Source organism: Eptatretus burgeri, chromosome 18 (genome assembly GCF_056783735.1).
Source record: "Eptatretus burgeri isolate ZD-2024b chromosome 18, Ebu_testis_v1, whole genome shotgun sequence".
Lineage (NCBI taxonomy): Eukaryota > Metazoa > Chordata > Myxini > Myxiniformes > Myxinidae > Eptatretus > Eptatretus burgeri.
The window spans coordinates 20370501-20389656 of record NC_140978.1 but is presented as its reverse complement, the minus strand read 5'-3'; the positions used below and the strand labels follow the sequence as shown (position 1 = coordinate 20389656).

At 42.3% G+C, this 19156-nt stretch overlaps 1 protein-coding gene across 2 annotated transcripts in view; it reads left to right on the top strand.

The window, feature by feature from the left end:
• LOC147008698 (interleukin-1 receptor accessory protein-like 1) overlaps positions 1-19156 on the top strand; it is a 724240-nt gene that overhangs the window by 629928 nt on the left and 75156 nt on the right. For both annotated transcript variants that reach the window (XM_085864160.1, XM_085864161.1), the window contains 3 exons: positions 3608-3740; positions 15303-15448; positions 15549-15692. In XM_085864160.1, the coding sequence (XP_085720286.1) occupies positions 3608-3740; positions 15303-15448; positions 15549-15692 (423 nt within the window). The remainder of the gene's footprint in view (positions 1-3607; positions 3741-15302; positions 15449-15548; positions 15693-19156) is intronic.

The window sequence follows — 19156 nt, the reverse complement described above, 5'->3', positions numbered from 1 at the left end:
GTTCCAGCTAATCGTAATAGGATGACCACCATTATCTGTCTCCGAGAATCTCATTGTCCACAACTCTACAGACGAGCAAGAACATTGATTGTCTTCATATAATTATGATTTTGTTGGCTCTACGATCACCTGCAACTGACTCTGCTGGAAGGAAACTGATGTTTATGCCTAAGCATGCCTTAACATTGGTATTCCTGTGCAAACACTTTGCATTGATGGCTCAAGATCACTTGAAACAAAATGAAGCAAGAAAAAGAGCAATCAGTGATTCAGACCCTCGCCGAGACTTGTTTTGTGTGGTGTCTGTGTACTGGTGTTACGTAATTAATGAGACATAATTAGAACTGCCACTTTAGAACTGCTGGCAGTGATGACCGTGCACCAAGACATCCCGCTTTGATTTGAACCTGACCCTGACCCGTGACGTTTTTTTCATTATCATTCAATTTAATTTATAATGTGATTAAAATAAATTCAATTAAAATCAAATGGAAGACCAAAATAGGTACAGTCTTGGATTGGAGTAATCAGAAGGAACCCGAACAAGCAAAAAGCAAAGATGAAGTCATCAGTAGGAACCTGGATATGATTCACATTTGAGCTGCTCCTCCTCTACCCCAAACCCATCCAGGCACAGCCAAGTGAGCCTCATTCAAAAAAAAAAATCTAATCAAGTGAGATTAAGCAATTGGTCGTTGTCCATCCGTCCATCCGTCCTGTCTCAGCAGTTTATGATCATCATTATATGATTGAGGAACAACTTATTTAAATTGATTGTTATATTTTGAACACGAATCGGAACATGAATAGGAAGACAAGTCCAATGTTTGACCATAATTTGGCTCTGAATTTGTTCCGATCGCAAATGTGCAGACAGGAGTGAGATAATTTTACTCCTCCGTCTGCCTGTCAGTGAAGCAAAATTTAAAATCATTCCAAACAGTAAATTTACTGTTTACCTTCGCATTCTGCGAAAGGTTATGTTTTGGTCAGCGTGTATTTATTTATTTATTTATTTATTTATTTATTTGTAATCTTGTGATTCGTATAACTCAAAAAGTATTAAACCGAATTGCATGAAATTTGGTGGGATGATTGGTTATTAGCCAGGAAGCATTCGATTAGATTTTTGGATCGTTCGGGTTAAAGGTCAAGGTCACGAAAAGGTCAAAATCGTCTTTTTACGATAACACGGTCAATTTTTATTCAATTTGCATGCAACTTACGCCAAAATGTTCAGAATTCAACGCCTCATCTTGTGATATGCAATATGACACAATGACGCCCATACTCTTGTTACCGATTAGGGGTCAAAGGTCAGGGGGTCACGACCTTGAAAAATATGCGGTTTTTGTCATAACGCGGTCAATTCTTGTCCGCTTTACATGAACCCAGCACCAAAATGTTCAGAATTTAATGCCCAATCTTGTGACACAATGACGTCATAACACATGTCACCGGTTGGGATAAAATGTCGGGGGGGGGGTCACGCCCTTGAAAAATATGCGGTTTTCAGCATAACAGCCAATTCTTATTAGATTTGCATAAAACCAGCATCAAACGAGATTACCTTCTCTTGTTGAAACGTTGTATTCACCGAGCTTGCGAGTGAAGACTCGCCAAAACGACGTGAGTTGATTGTTGTTTAGTCCGTAGCCCCCGAAAGTCGGGGGGGGGGTCATGACATTATAGATATGTGGTTTGTGTCATAACACCATTCATATGAAACCAGTTCCCCACACTCATACCAAGAACAAAAAAAGTAGTGGCGGCGAAGGTATGCACTCTATGAGTGCCCGTTCTAGTTTTAAGGATGTTATAAAGGACACAAGCAACAGGCATGAAGAACTAATGTAACATGTTACATCAGGTGATGTAATAGACACTGGGTAAAACGGCGGTAAAAACCGGAATCAATGTATTTCTAACCTTTAAACCTCTTTTAACCCTTATTTAAAATGCATTATATACTTGAACACCATCGAACACAAATCGCCTTCATAATACTTCCAACAACCGTGCTATGTATCAATATATAGCATGAGAGGATGTGGCATGTGAGAGGGTATCAATAAAGCCTCCATCTCCGAGACTGCGACTCAATGTCATCTTGTTACAGTGTATAAGACTGCTTCGGTAATGCTAAACTTCCAGATTTTCTTTAGCAATCGTTAAAATCATTATTTTATTAAAATTGAAGTATGTATTTGAACACCGTGATGAGGCTGTCTTTGGGTCTCTCACTCTCTCACTGCAGACAGGTAGGTCGTCTTTCTGTCTTCTACATCTCCTCTCCTTGTTCGCTACCCCCATCCCCTCCGCACCCTCTCTGTCTGACAGACAGACAGTCTGCCCAGAGACAGAGACAGACAGACAGACAGACTCTGTATGAGTCTGTCCCCCCCCCCAATATTTCCGCATCCATCAGCAACCCCCTTCTGGTAAAATTAGCAAAATCAAGAATCACTGCTCACCTTCACTCTTTCATTCCTTTTTTTTTCTTCCTGCCTTTGGAACAAAGTCCCACACTCTCTTCAATCCCACTCTTCCCTCCAGATCTTCAAAACAGCTGTTCACCACCATCTCTTACCTTCCCCCATCCAAAACTGTGATATTTTCTACCCCCGTTAATCCACCCCAAACCCCACCTCCTTCAAATTCCCTGCTTTCATTCCTGAAACTCCCTGTGATGTCCATCTTGTTTACCCCGTGTTCCCCACCCCATCCCTCTCCCTTCCACAGATCTCCTAATGTCTCTGTTCCCCACTGTTCTGTCCATCCCTCTCCCACCCCTCTTGTCTCATGCCCCCCTTGTTGTACGTTCTGTGTGTTCGCTCTCATACGAGCCTCAACATCCTATATTAAAAGAAACAACGCTGCTTGGGGTATCATGTTGTATGAGCTCTCTAGTTCTGAATGTGATGGGCAGAGAAGAATGCAATTCTCATGCATACGTGGCATGGCATTTTGAGGAAAAGTGGAGTCTTCACAGGTGGGGCAAATGGTCAGAGCTGTGAAGTGCAGAGCTTGGAAAGCCATTACTTCTTGGCAGCATACACACATTTTGAGAAGCATCTGAGTGGTTCACAAACTTTTTTTTACAAGAACTTAGGTCAATGGAAAGTGTATTTACTTTGAACTTGCACCTGTTCAGATTTAAGACTTGGGTCAATGATGATAACGAATACGCATTCTGATGGGATGACAATGGAATGACAAAAGGATCTTTATTTATTTACTTGTATAAACATTTTTGAGTCGATAAACTTTGAAACACTAAATCATACCGTGTCTGTTTATCGATATTAAAAATTATGCATGATGTTGGTAAAGACTTTTAATTGATAATTCTCTTCATAACGACATAAGTGATATGGTTTTAATTTCACACTTATTGCAGATTTAATTGTCATTACTGAATAATTTAACTTATTCAGTTATTTTGGAAGGGAAAAAAAACAAACTCTTAACTGACTACAGCAGGTATTTTTGTGAAGACGTTCCATCCTTTAAGGTTTGAACTTGATGTGTCTTTATCAAGAACATCTGATGGTGCTAAATGTATGGCCCAATGAGTGTTTATTAAGGCGTCGGTGTGTGCCTGTAGGTCAGACTGTGAGCTTGACCTGCCAGGCATACTTTGGTTACAGTGGTGGGGTGAGTCCATCGATCTACTGGATGAAAGGAGATAGCTTCATTGAAGAACTTGATCCAAAAAGGATCTATGAGAATGAGACGAGGTGAGCTGGACCACCGCATCTGTGCTAAATCTTTTTTACCCCATGCACGCAAAAGCGGAAAGTGGGGGTGAAGGAATTGTTTCACTTCTGTCTGTCTGTCTGTCCTGTCTAGAACTGTCGGTTTATGATCAAAGAACTAAATTTCAATTGAATGATGTATTTTGAACACGAATCGGAACATGAATCGGTGAACTAACCTGTGGTTTACCATTACTTTGTCTCTGCATTTGTCCCGATCACGCATGCGCAGAGAGGAGTGAGATAATTTTCTTACTCCGTCTACCTTTCTGACAGTCACGCAAAATTGAAAATCATTCCTAAACAGGAAACTTACTGTTTTTGAGGACATCATTAAAGAACACAAACATCAAGCACGAATAACTCTTGTAACGTGTTTAATGAGTTGGTGTAAAAGACACTGGCGGGAAACTTCCGGAAAAAAAAAATTCTACCTTTAAATCTTTATTTTATTTCTATTGAACTATATACTTGAACACTGTAGAACACAAATCGCCTTATTGGCACTTTCAGAAACCTTTTGTCTGTTTAACAGTATTTGGACAAAATATTACAGCATATTACATCATCAAGACTAATCGAATTTGCGTAGGGTAAGGTGTTCTATGAACTCTCTAGTTTTGTTGTTCTTATGGTACAGTGACTTGATTTTCTATCCCTCTGAGTGGCTTTTCGGGTTGTTCAGGCTTTTCGATCTGTAGACAACGGTTCTGCCCAAATCGATTGCTCGAGTATGAATATTGTGGTGAATCGAACCCCAGGCATTGCTTCCTTAACCTATACATCCTAGCTTGGCTTGTAATTAACAGGCACCTCGCAGGCCCCATATTCCCATTTGGATATAGCTCGACGCCGAATCACCATTAATTGGATTCAGAAGATCGGCTCGAGCAGTAATTACAATGACAGTCACTCTCTGACCTGACATTTTCCGACTACTTCATCTTTGTCTCTCACTCTTTCATTGTGTGATTTTTTTCTCGTTGTCTTTATAATATCATTTTCATTTCATTATCTAACTGTGACATATTGACCAACTATTGTTAAACTCCAGTTGAGATTTTTGTACTGCTACATATATTGTCTTATGCTTTTTTGTTTTTTTTATTCAACCTTATTATTTAAATCCTCATTTTCCAACTTCCTTCTATTTCTGTTCCATTTTCGTGTGTGTGTGTGTGTGTGTGTGTGTGTGTGTGTGTGTGTGTGTGTGTGTGTGTGTGTGTGTGTGTGTGTGTGTGTGTGTGTGTGTGTCCGTCCTCCATAACTCCAAAACCATGAAACCTAGTGGCCCGAAACTTTGCATGCATATGAAGGGAACTCCAAGGGGGTGCATGAATGAAAACTTGGTATTTTGGTAAATTTAAACATTCCTTTGAAGATAATTAATGGGATGCTCATCATAAAAAAACCCACCAAGATGGCGTGCCGCCATCTTGGTCAGCCTTCTTTCATTGTTTTGTTTTCTTTGTTCTTTGCCAACTTTCAGGGATCTTAAACTGCCATTTTGTTTCGGTCTGCCAAACCTTTCCTTGACTTGGCGTCTTTTGATGGCCTCACAGACTAATTAAAGTATATAATCCAAATGTGTCTTTGGATTTGAGGATCGGAGTTCGTGGACAAATTAAATCTTGAGTTAAATCTGAAATTTTAAAGAAATTTGCGATTCTTATAATTGAGCATAGTGACTATGATCCCTCCTCCATATTTATGCCAGTTTTTGTATTTGTGTCGATGGAGGTGCTCGGATGTGTCCCATTACCAATCATCTTGCTTTCACTTGCCAAGCCAGCCATTCCTTATCAACGTTTCATTGGAGTGCATGCTTGAGTGCTGAAGCCACTTGGCGAGCACTCTACAGGCTGCTTGGTAATGGAACACACCCGTTTCACCATTCTCTTGCCTTTCCATTTGCTTTATTTGTCTTTTTGCTTAAATATTTGAAACTAGCAAAGATACCAACACCGGGTCCCTCCTCGCACACCACCCCTTCCGCTCGCTCCTCCCCCCCCCCGCCCTCCATCAGGACTTCCACCCCACACCTTAACCTTCCTTCTTCCACCTCCTCCCACCTCCTCCCACCATACCCCTTCCCCTCTGCTCTCTCATCCCACCCCTCCAGAGTCCCACCCCACCCCTTCCCCTCCCTCCTCATACCTCCTCCTACCCCCTGCCCTCCCCCTCCCTCCTCCAGCCTTCCCCTCCCTCCTCCCAAAAATGATTTTTTGTAGGGTGTTTATTAAAGTGTACACATGTACATAATAACTTTGAAAACTGTAGAGCGCAAACCTCTGCCACGTAATTCCTGATCCACGAGAAGATATCGGGCCCATTATATTTTTGAAATATCGTGCTATATATCGCTTTTGGCCATATCTCTCAATGGTGAAGAATCACTTTTAAATGAAATAATTATCATATCCAAATTAGGATTCGGATCTTCACCAAAATCGAAACAAATGGTTGTGGTTACACACCCAACCTGTCCACAAAGTTTCATTTGAATCTGTCCACAACTTTTTGAGACATCATTCTATACAGCTCTGGAAAAAAAATAAGAGACCACTCCAAAGAAAATTTAAATCAGCATCTCTACATGTATGGTAGCCATTCTATTCCAGTGCCTGTTGAATTCCAACACAGGCACACCTCATTCTACTTAGTGAGGTACCAATTAGGTGATCACCTGAACCGAATCTTATTTAACAAGGAAAAGTATAAAAACCACTGCTGTGGTCATCACTATCCTCTTGTAATAGGACCAGCTGGATGGCAAAAACATTGCTAGTAGTACCTCAAAAGTAATTGGAATCAAAAAAATAACTATTGACCATGCCAAAAGAGTTGAAAGGAAAAGTTTTGAGTGAGGAAAAGAAGGGTTCAATTCTGGCTTTACTGGCAGAGGGATACAGTGAGCGTCACGTTGCTTCGATCCTTAAAATTTCAAAGACGGCGGTTCATAAGAACAAAGTCAAGCAGCAGACATTGGGGACAACAAAGCTACAGACTGGCAGAGGGCGAAAACGACTCTCCACTGACCGGGATGACCGCCAACTCATTTGAATGTCACTCAACAACCATAGGATGACATCAAGTGACCTACAAAAAGAATGGCAAATGGCAGCTGGGGTGAAGTGCACGGCGAGGACAGTTCGAAACAGGCTCCTCGGGGCAGGGCTGAGGTTTGCAAAATACCATAAGGATTGGACCGTAGAGGACTGGAGTAAGGTCATCTTCTCTGATAAGTCCAATTTTCAGCTTTGCCCAACACCTGGTCGTCCAATGGTTAGACGGAGACCTGGAGAGGCCTACAAGCCACAGTGTCTCACACCCATTGTGAAATTTGGTGGAGGATCGGTGATGATCTGGGGGCGCTCCCACAAGGCTGGAATCGGGCAGATTTTTCTTTGTGAAGGACTCTTGAATCAAGCCACGTACAAGGTTGTCCTAGAAGAACACTTGCTTCCTTTTGCTCTGACAATGTTCCCCAACTCTGAGGATTGGTTTTTCCAGCAGGACAATGCTCCATGCCACACGGCCAGGTCAATCAAGGTGTGGATGGAGGACCATCAGATCAAGACCCTGTCATGGCCAGCCCAATCTCCAGACCTGAACCCCATTGAAAACCTCTGGAATGTGATCAAGAGGAACATGGATGGTCACAAGCCATCAAATAAAGCCGAGCTGCTTGAATTTTTGTGCCAGCAGAAGCATAAAGTCACCCAACAGCAATGTGAAAGTCTGGTGGAGAGCATGCCAAGACATGAAAGCTGTGATTGAAAATCAGGGTTATTCCACAAAATATTGATTTCTGAACTGTTCCTAAGTTAAAATATTAGTATTGTGTTGTTTAAAAATGAATATGAACTTGTTTTATTTGTATTATTTGAGGACTGAAAACACTGAATCTTTGTTGTTATTTTGACCAATTGTCATTTTCTGCAAATAAATGTTCTAAATGACAATATTTTTATTCGGAATTTGGGAGAAATGTTGTCAGTAGTTTATAGAAGAAAACAAAAATATTCATTTTACTCAAACACATACCTATAAATAGTAAAACCAGAAAAATGGATAATTTTGCAGTGGTCTCTTAATTTTTTCCAGAGCTGTATATTAGTTAAGCTCTATCTCTCAACGGTGAAGAAACACTTAAAATATATCGGATCCTGATCTGGATTCCGATCTTCACCAAAATTGAATCGATCCTTCTTTGTCACACACCCAACGTGCCCACCAAGTTTCATCTGAATCAGTCCGCAACTTTTTTAAGATATCTCTCAATGGTGAAGAATCACTTTAAAAAATTCTAGTAGTCAGATCTGGATCCGGATCTTCACCAAAATCTAAACAGTTCGTCCTTGTCACACACCCAACCTGAACACCAAATTTCATCCGGATCTGTCCACAACCTTTTGATATGTCCTGCACACAATCAAACAAACCGACAAACAAACAGACAGAGAGGGGTGAAAGCATCACCTCATTCACCTTCAGTGGCAGAGGTAGTAAGACGTGAAAAAAAATTCTCCGCAATTTCCTTGGCAGCCTTCCTACCAATTAATTATTGAAGATAGCAGAGTACCCACCCTCTGGGTGGGTAGAGTTTGCACATTACTTGCTGAAAAATGTATAGTCTGTGTTTTGGAAGAAGACTGTGGATGTTTTTGTGGTGTGCGCTTAAAAGGTTCTAGATGGTCAAAAGGGTATGTCCCAATTGTACTTATTGTCGAAGAGGTTGAAAGGGTCTTACCTCCAAAACATGTAAAAAGGGTCTAAAAATGTCCATGTAGTGTAAAGCTCTAAAGGGTCAAGGGTCCAAGCTGTCTAATCTCTCTGAAGGGTGTAAGGGGTCTTCAGCATCTTTAGGGTCTGAAGGTTTTTATGGGTCATAAGGATCTTTGAGGTCTAAAAAGGTGTTGAGGGTCTATATTTGTATACAATATCAAGGCTCGTATCAGAGCTAAAATAGAGAATGTATAACAAAGGAAGCAGGAGACAAGAGGGACAGGAGAGGGAAGCACAAAACAGTGGGGAACAGAGACATTAGGAGATCTGTGGAAGGGAGAGAGTTGGGGTGGGGTACACAGGGCAAACAAGATGGACACCACAGGGACTTTCAGGAAGGAAAGAGGGGAATTTGAAGGAGGTGGGTTTGTGGTGGATTAACAGAGGTAGAAAAGATCATGGTTTTGGATGGGGGAAGATAAGTGCTGGTGGTGAACAGCTCTTTTGAAGACCTGGAGGGAAGAGTGGGATTGAAGAGAGTGTGGGAGTTTGTTCCAATAGCAGGGAAAAAGAGGAATGAAAGAGTGAAGGTGAGCAGTGGTTCTTAATTTTTGTAGTTTCACCAGAAGGGGGTTGCTGGTGGACCTTGAGCGCCCTGCGGAAATATGGGGGGGAACAGATAACAGAAAGAGGGAGAAGGGTGATGCCGGGGAGGAGACGGTGCAAGACAGAAAGACCACCGACCTGCCTGCAGTGAGTGAGAAACCTGAAGACTCATCTTCTTCGTGGGAGATACCAATGATCCTAAATGCCTTTGTTTCCACAGCGTGAAGCCGAGAAAGGTGCGAGGCGGGAGCACCAGCCCAGAGAGGAGAGCAGTGCTTCATCAGATTGTAGATGAAAGCTTTGTATGTGGTCAGGAGCTCAGGTGTGCCAAGGAAGGACTTTGCACAATGGAAGATGTCCAGTCGGCAACTGGCTTTGGAGGCCAGCTTGGAAATGTGGCTTTTCCAAGAGAGATCATGGCAGAGAGTAAGACCCAAAAGCTTGAATGAAAGGACTTCTTCAAGAGGATTGTTGAGAATGTAGATGGGGAGGTTTTCCTGTCGGTCCTTTCAGAGAGACGAGAGTGTGAGATTTGTCATCATTGGAAGCCATCCTCCAAGTGTTGGACCAGCTTGTGATTTTATCCAGCTATGCAGAGATTGCAGACACTGCTGCTTGCCAATTTGAGGGATGACACATGGAACAGCAGAGGTTGGAGTCATCAGCAAAGTGATAAAGAGTATTTTCCAGAGAGTTGGAGAGATCATTGATGAAAACCATAAAAAGGCACAGGGCCCAGAAGACTGCCTTGAGGAACTCCAGCCTGGACAGGAAGATGAGAGAATTCCATGAAGGGCCACACGTGGACTGCGACAGTAGAGGAAGTCTGTGAGCCATGAGTGGAGATGGCATTGGATACCATAGGAAGAGAGTTTGGTGAGCAGGGCGGGGTGCCAGACCATGTCACTCTGAGTCGAGGTTTAAAATATCTGGAATTGGCTCTGATCTCATATCTTGTATTGAGGACCTCCATCCATTGTTTGGAAAACAGATGCAGCATGTTCCTTTTCAAGTCCTCTACTGACTTAGGCATCCTTAGCCTCCATGAGTTATATTGGGGTAAACTAATGTCCAGGGTAGAGTGAACTGGTATGATTCCAGGTTGGTGTTCGGAAATCAAGCCCTTTGTGAAGAAGAAGGATTTGATGTCGGAAGCGATGATGAATTCTATGGCATTGTTGATCATTAGGAGTAGGCTGATTGTTCTGTATTTGGGGAGGTATTTGCGATATTTACATTCCTTACCGATTTACATTAGGTAGTTGCGATTTAAAGAAGTCAACAGCTTCCCAACCAAATTCGGTGGTTTTCAGCTCAGCGGTATTTGCGAAGAAACATGAACATCCAGACAGAGATAGACAGACAGACAGACAGATGACAAATTTTATTTGTTCGATGACTTTTTTGCTCAACTTTAAGTGGTATTCTTCAATGTTTGTTCGGTTGCATGCCATGGCAATACAGTTGATGGTGGAGTAATTGACGTTTCTTATCACAGTGGTTGTCAATTTCGACAATAAAATTACTAATTGACATTCAAGACAATGTCAAGGTGATAAAGTAAACAAAGTATTCTCCATATTTACGCAAGAAAATAGAAATATAAACGTGTGTTCCTTTATCCTAGTTCCATCTGACAAAACTTTAAAATGTAAGATAAGGCAAGTAAACTTCAGAGTTAGAATAATTACTGCCTCAGTGAGTTCCAGTTCCATGATAGCAGGTACACAGGGTGCCAGCCACAGTACGAGTGTCTTCCCTCAAGGAGAGCCCATGTTATAATCTCTTTTGAAATGGTTCGTGCTGTTTGAACATGCTGTTTGAATGCACCCCATTTTGTTCAATCCTGTACTAATGCTGGAAGACGGGATGTTCAGTTGCATACTGAACAAAAATATAAACGCACCAACCTAAATATCTAAGTCAAGATTGCCATTATGTGAAAATGGTCAAACCGATGATATGTTTGAGCAATGGTTCCTTTGTTTTGCTCAAGACAGATGTTCCCATTGAAATTGACCACTCTGAGTGTGTGGACTCACACGTTGAGTAATCCTTCCCATGAGCACCATGGGGCTTGACAGAGTGATGGTCAGTGAGCATGACCAGGACACAGACACTCCCTATAGCTTGCCCTATAAAAGGCCTCCCCAAAATGTGGACTGGTGCCAAATGTCAACATGCCACAGATGTAACAAATCTTGAGGGAGCGCGCCATTGGCATGCTGAATGCTGGCACGTCAGTACGGGCCATTGCAGCACACGTCAATGTCCACCACTCCACCATTAGCCGCCTGAGAACGCGCCTCAGAGAGACTGGAAGCACCGTGAACCGCCCACATGCCCGGCGACCACGTGTGACCACCGCCGGTCAGGATCGTCACATGAGGCTGCAACATCTCCGGGATCGACTCCGACCGGCCACGAGGACTGCCGATGAGGCTGTCGGGCTGCATAACAGGCGCATTTCAGCCCAGACGGTGCGTAGCCGCTTGAGGGAGGCCAACCTCCAAGCCGCCGACCACACTGGGGACTCGACCTCACTGCAGTCCGGCGTCAGACCCGACTGAACTGGGACAATGTTCACTTGCGCTGGACCCTCACATGATGGAGGAGAGTGCTGTTCACCGATGAGTCGCGGTTCCAGCTGTATCGGGCTGATGGCGGACTCCGCGTCTGGCGTCGGGCTGGGGAGCGCTACACTGACGCCAATGTCCTTCATCGGGTGTCACACAGTGGTGCCAGTGTTATGGTGTGGGCAGGCATATGCCATGGAGAGCGCACTCGGCTTCATTTCATTGAAGGCAACTTGAATGGGCAGCGGTACAGGGACGAGATACTCAGACCCATCGTCGTGCCGTTTGTGTGCCTTCACCATGTGACGTTTCAGCACGACAATGCTCGCCCCCATGTTGCCAGGATCTGCATGGACTTCCTCGGTGAGGAGGACATTGATGTCCTCGACTGGCCTCCATATTCTCCCGACATGTCGCCCATCGAGCACCTTTAGGACGTTCTTGATCGACGCGTACAACAACGTTACGCAGTCCCAGAGAACGTCCGCCAGCTCCGTGTGGCTCTCCAGCAGGAATGGGAAAACATCCCTCAGGCCACCATCGATAATCTGGTGATGTCCATGCGCCGGAGATGCACCGCTCTGCGCGATGCCAACGGTGGACACACCCGCTACTGACTGTGTGAACTCTGACAGTGACACCTCGGTTGTGTCGGCTGTTGTAGCGCAAAGACTGTCGCCAGAATTCTCAAGGAACTCTTTGAAATTTAATGCTCAATTGTCATGGATTCTATAACCAAATTGTTGTGAAGATTTAGTATTAATGAGTTCGAGGTAAAATAGTAACAATCGCTTGGTGCGTTTATATTTTTGCGCTTGGTGCGTTTATATTTTTGTTCAGTGTACATCCATCCGAGGGACGGCAAACACAATGATGAATCGGCCTGCCTATGAAACTGTAGGAGGTTAACCCCTCCCCCCTCACTCAAGTCCTCTTCTCACTTAAGCATCCTTAGCTTCTATGAAGTATAAGAGGGTAAACGAACCCCTCCCCCTCTCGCTTATCTCGCCTTGCTCTCCATCTACCTCCATGAGGTTTATGTAAGGGGTAAAGCCAGACTCTAGGTAACCATTCCCCTCCTCCCCCCTTCCCCACCACTTTCCCTGAAGTCCCCTTACCAAGTGCAAGTCTAAACCCTCTCCCTCCTTCAAATTCTCCAATCAAGTGCAAGTCGAGAGCTCCTCCCCCATTCCTCTCAAGTCCCCCCTACCAAACGCAAGTCCATAATATCCCCCATCCCCTCCTTGTTCCCCCCTCTGTTTCTTGGTATTCTCGTCAGCAAAGTCACAGGTGGTATTTGCTCGTGACAGGTGGTATTTTGAGAGAGACCGGTGGTGTGGCCCTCTGGTGTTTACACACATCTTTTTATGATGTGGCAGTGCCGAGTGAGCAATGTGGAAAGGTGAAGTGAACAAGATATTACATACGCAGTTCAGTCACCTGCGTTACCCTGTGCGCCAAAGTGCTAATTCACAGGCAAAAGTACCTGTAGGTGGCACGCACTGTCACTGTGATAAACACAACCAAAAATACATCCTATTCTCTTTGTAATAACTGGTCTATGGATAAATGTACAAATTTCAGGCCCCAAACGCCTGCGGTTGTGGCTCCGCGGTGTCGTGCGGTGTTCCGGTCCACCCGCTGAAAAATGATGATTTTTTTTTTTTATGACACAACATCGCCTTTTCATCTTTTTGTGTGATCTGTTCCATTCTGATCCGTTCTGATCCGATCTGATTCTCTCTCTTTCTCTCTTTCTCTCTTTCTCTCTTTCTCTCTTTCTCTCTTTCTCTCTTTCTCTCTTTCTCTCTTTCTCTCTTTCTCTCTTTCTTTCTTTCTTTCTTTCTTTCTTTCCTCCCCCCCCCACCTCTCAGTATTCCCATCAGTGAAGCAATGGGTGGTCTTTGCAAGCCATTAATATTAAATCAATGGAGTTCTACATATGTTGTAACTACATCTGTGAAAGTCATACGTGGTGTGAATATTCCTTCAGATATTTTTCAGGTAAACTGACGGTCACAAAGTACTCTGTGCTTCGTGATGATCAAAGTTGATAACAAAAGAGAGTTCGTTCAGCAACATCACTTAAGCCGCATCGCTTTTGTTTTGTTGCATCTTTTTTAATATCACGACTGTTAAGACAAGGAGACGTATTGGATTCATGAACATGACCTGAAAATGTGTTGATGTAAAATTTAAATTGTAATGAGTATGAATAATACCTAGTATTGTAGTTAAAGGTTTGGGTTGATCCCACGCTGCTGCCACTAAACTTTGTAATCCATCTCTCTATGCTAGATAGACCATAACATGATGTGATTTATCACACCCTGTAATAATGTCTGAAACCATGTGTAAACCAGAACATCCTGTCGCTGTCTCACTATTAATGACAGAGCAGTCAGTGGTGGCCGACCTGCTTTGGGGCTTTCATCAGTGTGGGCTAAATCTCTCGAGGATAGCCCCAGCATTATCTGGAAACCCTCCTGAATAGAGATAAAATTGGGCTTTTTTTTTTAAGCAATATTGTTAACCCTTTGAAACAATTGTCTTCATGAAACCGCAGCCATATACGTTTTTTGATAGGCTGATTCATAGGATTTATCAAGAAAACCGAATAGCAGATGAGAGTAATAATGATGAATGTGTAGTTACATATCTGGATTTTTACTTAGACTTGGAGATAATTGTTTTATTCCAAATGTACGGGAAATCATAAAGTTGACTATTTTAGTTTTCCTGTTGTCTTTTGCATCGAGCAATGCACTGGTTAAGATCGGTTACAATGTGTTTTCATCTCAGGTTATTAGAGTTACTAGAATTTGTTCTGTAAAGGATGATTTTGTGGTTCATGTTAAGAAGATGTATTCCATGATGTTAGAGAGGGGTTATTGTGCTAAGAGTTTGATTACATCATGTGATAAGGTTTTTAGATGTCATTGGAATCTCTAGTTTAAGTTTGGTTGGTTTTCGTGTGAACATGACGTTCCTGTAGCATTGGAAGTTGTGCGAAAGAATTAGAATAAATAAATAAAGGAATTTTATTTTTATTATTATTTAATTATATATATATATATTTATATTTATATTTATATTTATATTCAATTATTTAATTAGTCAACTGGAATTGCATCATTAGTGTTTCCCGGAAAGGGAACTTAATTATAAATCGAGGGCCTGTGTATTGCTTTGTGTGCTGGTGGATTCCTGTGTACATTCTCTGATGGCAAGGTAAGAAGCAGTAAGGTATTTCTGGATAATAGTAGATGGATTGAAGTGTGTGTCTGTGTGTGCGTGCATGCATGCGTGTGTGCACGTACGTGAACTTTCTGTTGGTGTGCGTGGTTTCTTCTTGTCCTCCATCTCTCCTTTCTTTTTTCTTTCTTTCTTTTTATTTGTCTAGTGAGAGGTGAATCTTGCAAATGTGTTTTGTAAGGTTCACCTGGCTGCACCTGGATGGGTTTGAGGGTGGAGGAGTAGCAGCCGAAACCCAAATCCTATCCAGGTTTCTCCTGATAACTCCATCTTTGTCTATTCGGGTTCCTCCTGATATTCCAGTGCTGTATTTGATCAGTTATTTGATTAATAGCCGCCCAAAGACAGTGCGTGATTGAGAGTGTGTCTTCGAGTGCAGGGTGCTGCACGAGTGGCTGGGAGAGCAGCGAGTTGCATTGAGACTCGTCTTAAATTCAGTCCAACCACGTGACCTCGGAAACTACACTTGCATTGTGGCAAATGGACGTGGAAAACGTCACGGGACAGTCCTTCTCCGTCAGCATGGTAACTTGGCTCGAACTTTAGTTGAGGGTCTAGTTCTGTCCTTATTGTCTATAACTCCTTGATGTGTGTGCTTGCGACCTACACTTGTATGTGCATGCAGAGCCTCCTTCGGTACTGCAATTAGCTGTTGGCCTGAGCGCTATGCTGCTGCTTTTGGGAGCAGGTGTCGCACTGTACCGCTGTCACAGAGTCGAACTTGCACTCTGCTACCGGCAACACTGTGGCCTGGATGAGACTCGTGGTGGTGAGGAGTGTTGATGTGCTTCCTTTTCTGATAAAACCTCACATTTCATGTTACTAATTTGTTCCGTAAGGGGAGTTTGGCGATCATTTCTGCTCTGTTTGTGGTCTGACATGGTTTAACAATGCTGGCTAATTTGCTTTTCACAAGGAAGTCCAGTGAAAGTAGCGAGTTGGCATCTCTAAAAACGTGCTGTAGTTGCTCGGAAGGTACTCCGCCTTTACAGAGTGTTCACGGATTTCTCTTGTCATGAGCAACACGTTTTTGCAGTAATTTCTTTATGGGTTAATAAATCACTTTTTGTGCTATTTCAAACGTATATTTGATTATCTATGTGATGAAGAGGTAAAGCTGCATTAATCAGCATTATTTGAGACTCGCATTGTTGTTTGAATTATTAAAGGATATCAACAGAGTTGTTGAGTTTGGGAATGAAACGTATTCATCTCGACTTGCACGAGGAAACCAATCAAGTGTTTACAACTGAGCTTTTACTGCATTTACTCAAGGCAACAAAGCACCTGAAAGTGAGGACACGTACTCAGTATCACTTGGGGAAATGAACAGTGGAACAATTCTTACTTGCTCAACATTTTTCTGCTGCGTGGAAAGTAAAGTGATGGTTAAACAACTTCGGTTAGCTTTCATCACAACAGAACTTCATATACCTTCCACTGTTACTCTCCCCAAGTCGAAGCTTAACACTCACCTCAATTCTTTCAACCCCCTCCCCATCATCGCTTACTGTGGAACCAGTTTCCCAAGTCTGTTGTCTCATGCTCTTCTTTCAGGTCTTGAAATCTGACATCCATGTTCTTCCATTTTTACCTCTGAGCTCTTCTATACCTACTGATACACTGACTCTCGTTCACCCGCAACTCCTCTCCTCGTGCTGCGATGCGTGCATGCGTTCTTGTCCGCATGGTTTTTCTTTGCCCCACTGTCTATATGTGGATTCTTCACCGTTTGTTGTTCTGCTCTTCCCTGAGCCTTGTCACTTGTATAAAAAGGGTGGGATTGTTGAAACATTATTGCTTTATCATGCCTCATTAGTGCATCTCAGCATGAATAAATGTAGTGCTTGGGTTTGTTGTTAGTTATCTCCATATGCAGGTTACAGAAGGTGGAACGAAGCCCTCCCAGGTATCAAACTACCGTGTGTGTGTGTGTGTGTGTGTGTGTGTGTGTGTGTGTGTGTGTGTGTGTGTGTGTGTGTGTGTGTGTATGTGTGTGTGTGTGTGTGTGTGTGTGTGTGTGTGTGTGTGTGTGTGTGTGTGTGTGTGTGTGTTTTTATACATCTTGATATCTCTACATCTTAGATTAACTATTAACAGCTTATCTTTGTTTGCTTGCATATTACACTCAGATATTTTCCCTCCTTCAACCCATTTCCCCTTGGTTCCATCTGTTATGTTTTCAGTCACATGATGGATTCAATTTGAATAACTTGACACTGGACCTTTAAATGTCTGTTTCTTCTCTGTATTTTACAAATGATGGCAATTTTAACAACATCTGTGCAGGGCAGCTCAGTGCACAGGGCACACATTTACCTTCTTATTTTCCTTTGATTTATTGTTGTTTTCACATTAAATTGGAAAACGCACGTCACAGTGTAGGTTTGTCCGTGCATAGCAATCGCACATCGCCAAGACGCCGAGTTCTTTGCATTTATCCACTGTTCTTTTTTACCTTGCTTATTGTTTGATCAACCAGTTTTTTTTGACCCATTTGTAATGGACCTCTTTCTTCCTTTCATTTTACAATCATTGATTTTTCATGGATTTCACATTTCTTATATTCATCTATTATTATACTCTCACTGTCTCTCTGTCTCTGTCTCTCTCTGTCTCTCTCTGTCTCTCTGTCTCTCTGTCTCTCTGTCTCTCTGTCTCTCTGTCTCTCTGTCTCTCTCTCTCCTCTCTCTCCCTCTCTCTCTTTAATGGCATATTTCTATTTCTATTTAATGTTTTTCATCTACATTTCACATACTGTTGTTTCAAAGCAATTATCACAGGACAATTGCAAATCCAACTTGCACCTTAACCCACTGTAACAACGTTACACAGAACAGTCGATATTAAACATCACATACTTCAGTATCCATTTCTGGTCTGACCATGCACCATGCAATTGAGGAATTTTGCATCTTGTTCTTTGAATAGTGGATAGGATAGTGCGGAGGAAGCACACTTGCTTCTGAGCTTTCTAGTGTAGGTTTGATTCCCAACCCGACTACAACTCAGATTGGTGCTTCACAGACTGGTAGTTGCAGAAATCCCTCGGATATAGATTAAGCTGGGTCTCGGGACTAGTGTACCTCCATTATCTGATGGATGTTAAAGATCCCACAGTATTTTCCGATGAAGAGTCGATGAGTTATCGCTGGTACACTGAAGCCAATTACAAATTCCTGTCTTGACTACTGCTGGGAAGGCAATGGCAAACTGCCCAGAGTAATCCTTGCAATAAAACTGCTTTGGCAGCACTGATGCTCCATCAGAAGAAATCAGAATGATGATGATGATAATGTTCCTTAAAAAGAAATTCCTTTGAGAAATGTACAAAGCAGCCACGGTGATGAACCAGTTAAACTCTTGGCCAATATATAATTACATTCCATTGAACCACGTTCAAGGATGTGGGTTCGAGCCCCATCGATCTAATCACTGGCACAACAGCCCAAAAAGCTGGATCGTGTTCAACCCAACTGGGAAAGAATCAGAAATGAGACCGATCTCTCTGAAACATTAACAACCACAGACAAAAATAAGCTTTAAAATACAAAGCTTTTAGCAGGCCTATGTTTTGTTTGACTCCACTTTGAATGAGGGAGTCTTACAGCAAATGCTAGATTAAGATTGACCAATCAATCAATCAGATTGACTCCGATGGGAGAAATCGTCAACCAAATGGAAGTCTGAATCCTAAAAGACTCCAAAATTAGCTTCCCCAAAGGGGCAGTGTTAGAGCCAGCATTTGAAAGCTTCATTATTTCAGCATGTCAAGACTTCAGCATTTTAAAAGATTCTGAAGCATATTCTTTTGTGCTGCCCTTTGTACTGTGCTGTCGCTCTCAACCTCGCTGCCATGCAAGGAGCAGCCAAGAGGTTCATGCTCTGACATGTAGCATTGGCATTCCACACAGACTTTGAGGTTGAGCTGCAGCTGGATTATTCATGTTTGCCATTAGCAATGGACATCACATGTATCATTTGATAAAATCTGTTACTACATCTTTGGTCTTAAATGAAGCCATTTTATTTCTTAGTTTTCTATCTGTTGTCTCCTTGTCTGTCTCTTCATTACATTATTGGTTCTGAATCAAAGATCCACGTTGAAACACATATATATATATATATATATATATATATATATATATATATATATATATATATATATATATATATATATATATATATATATATATATATATATATATATATATTCACACACATATACATATA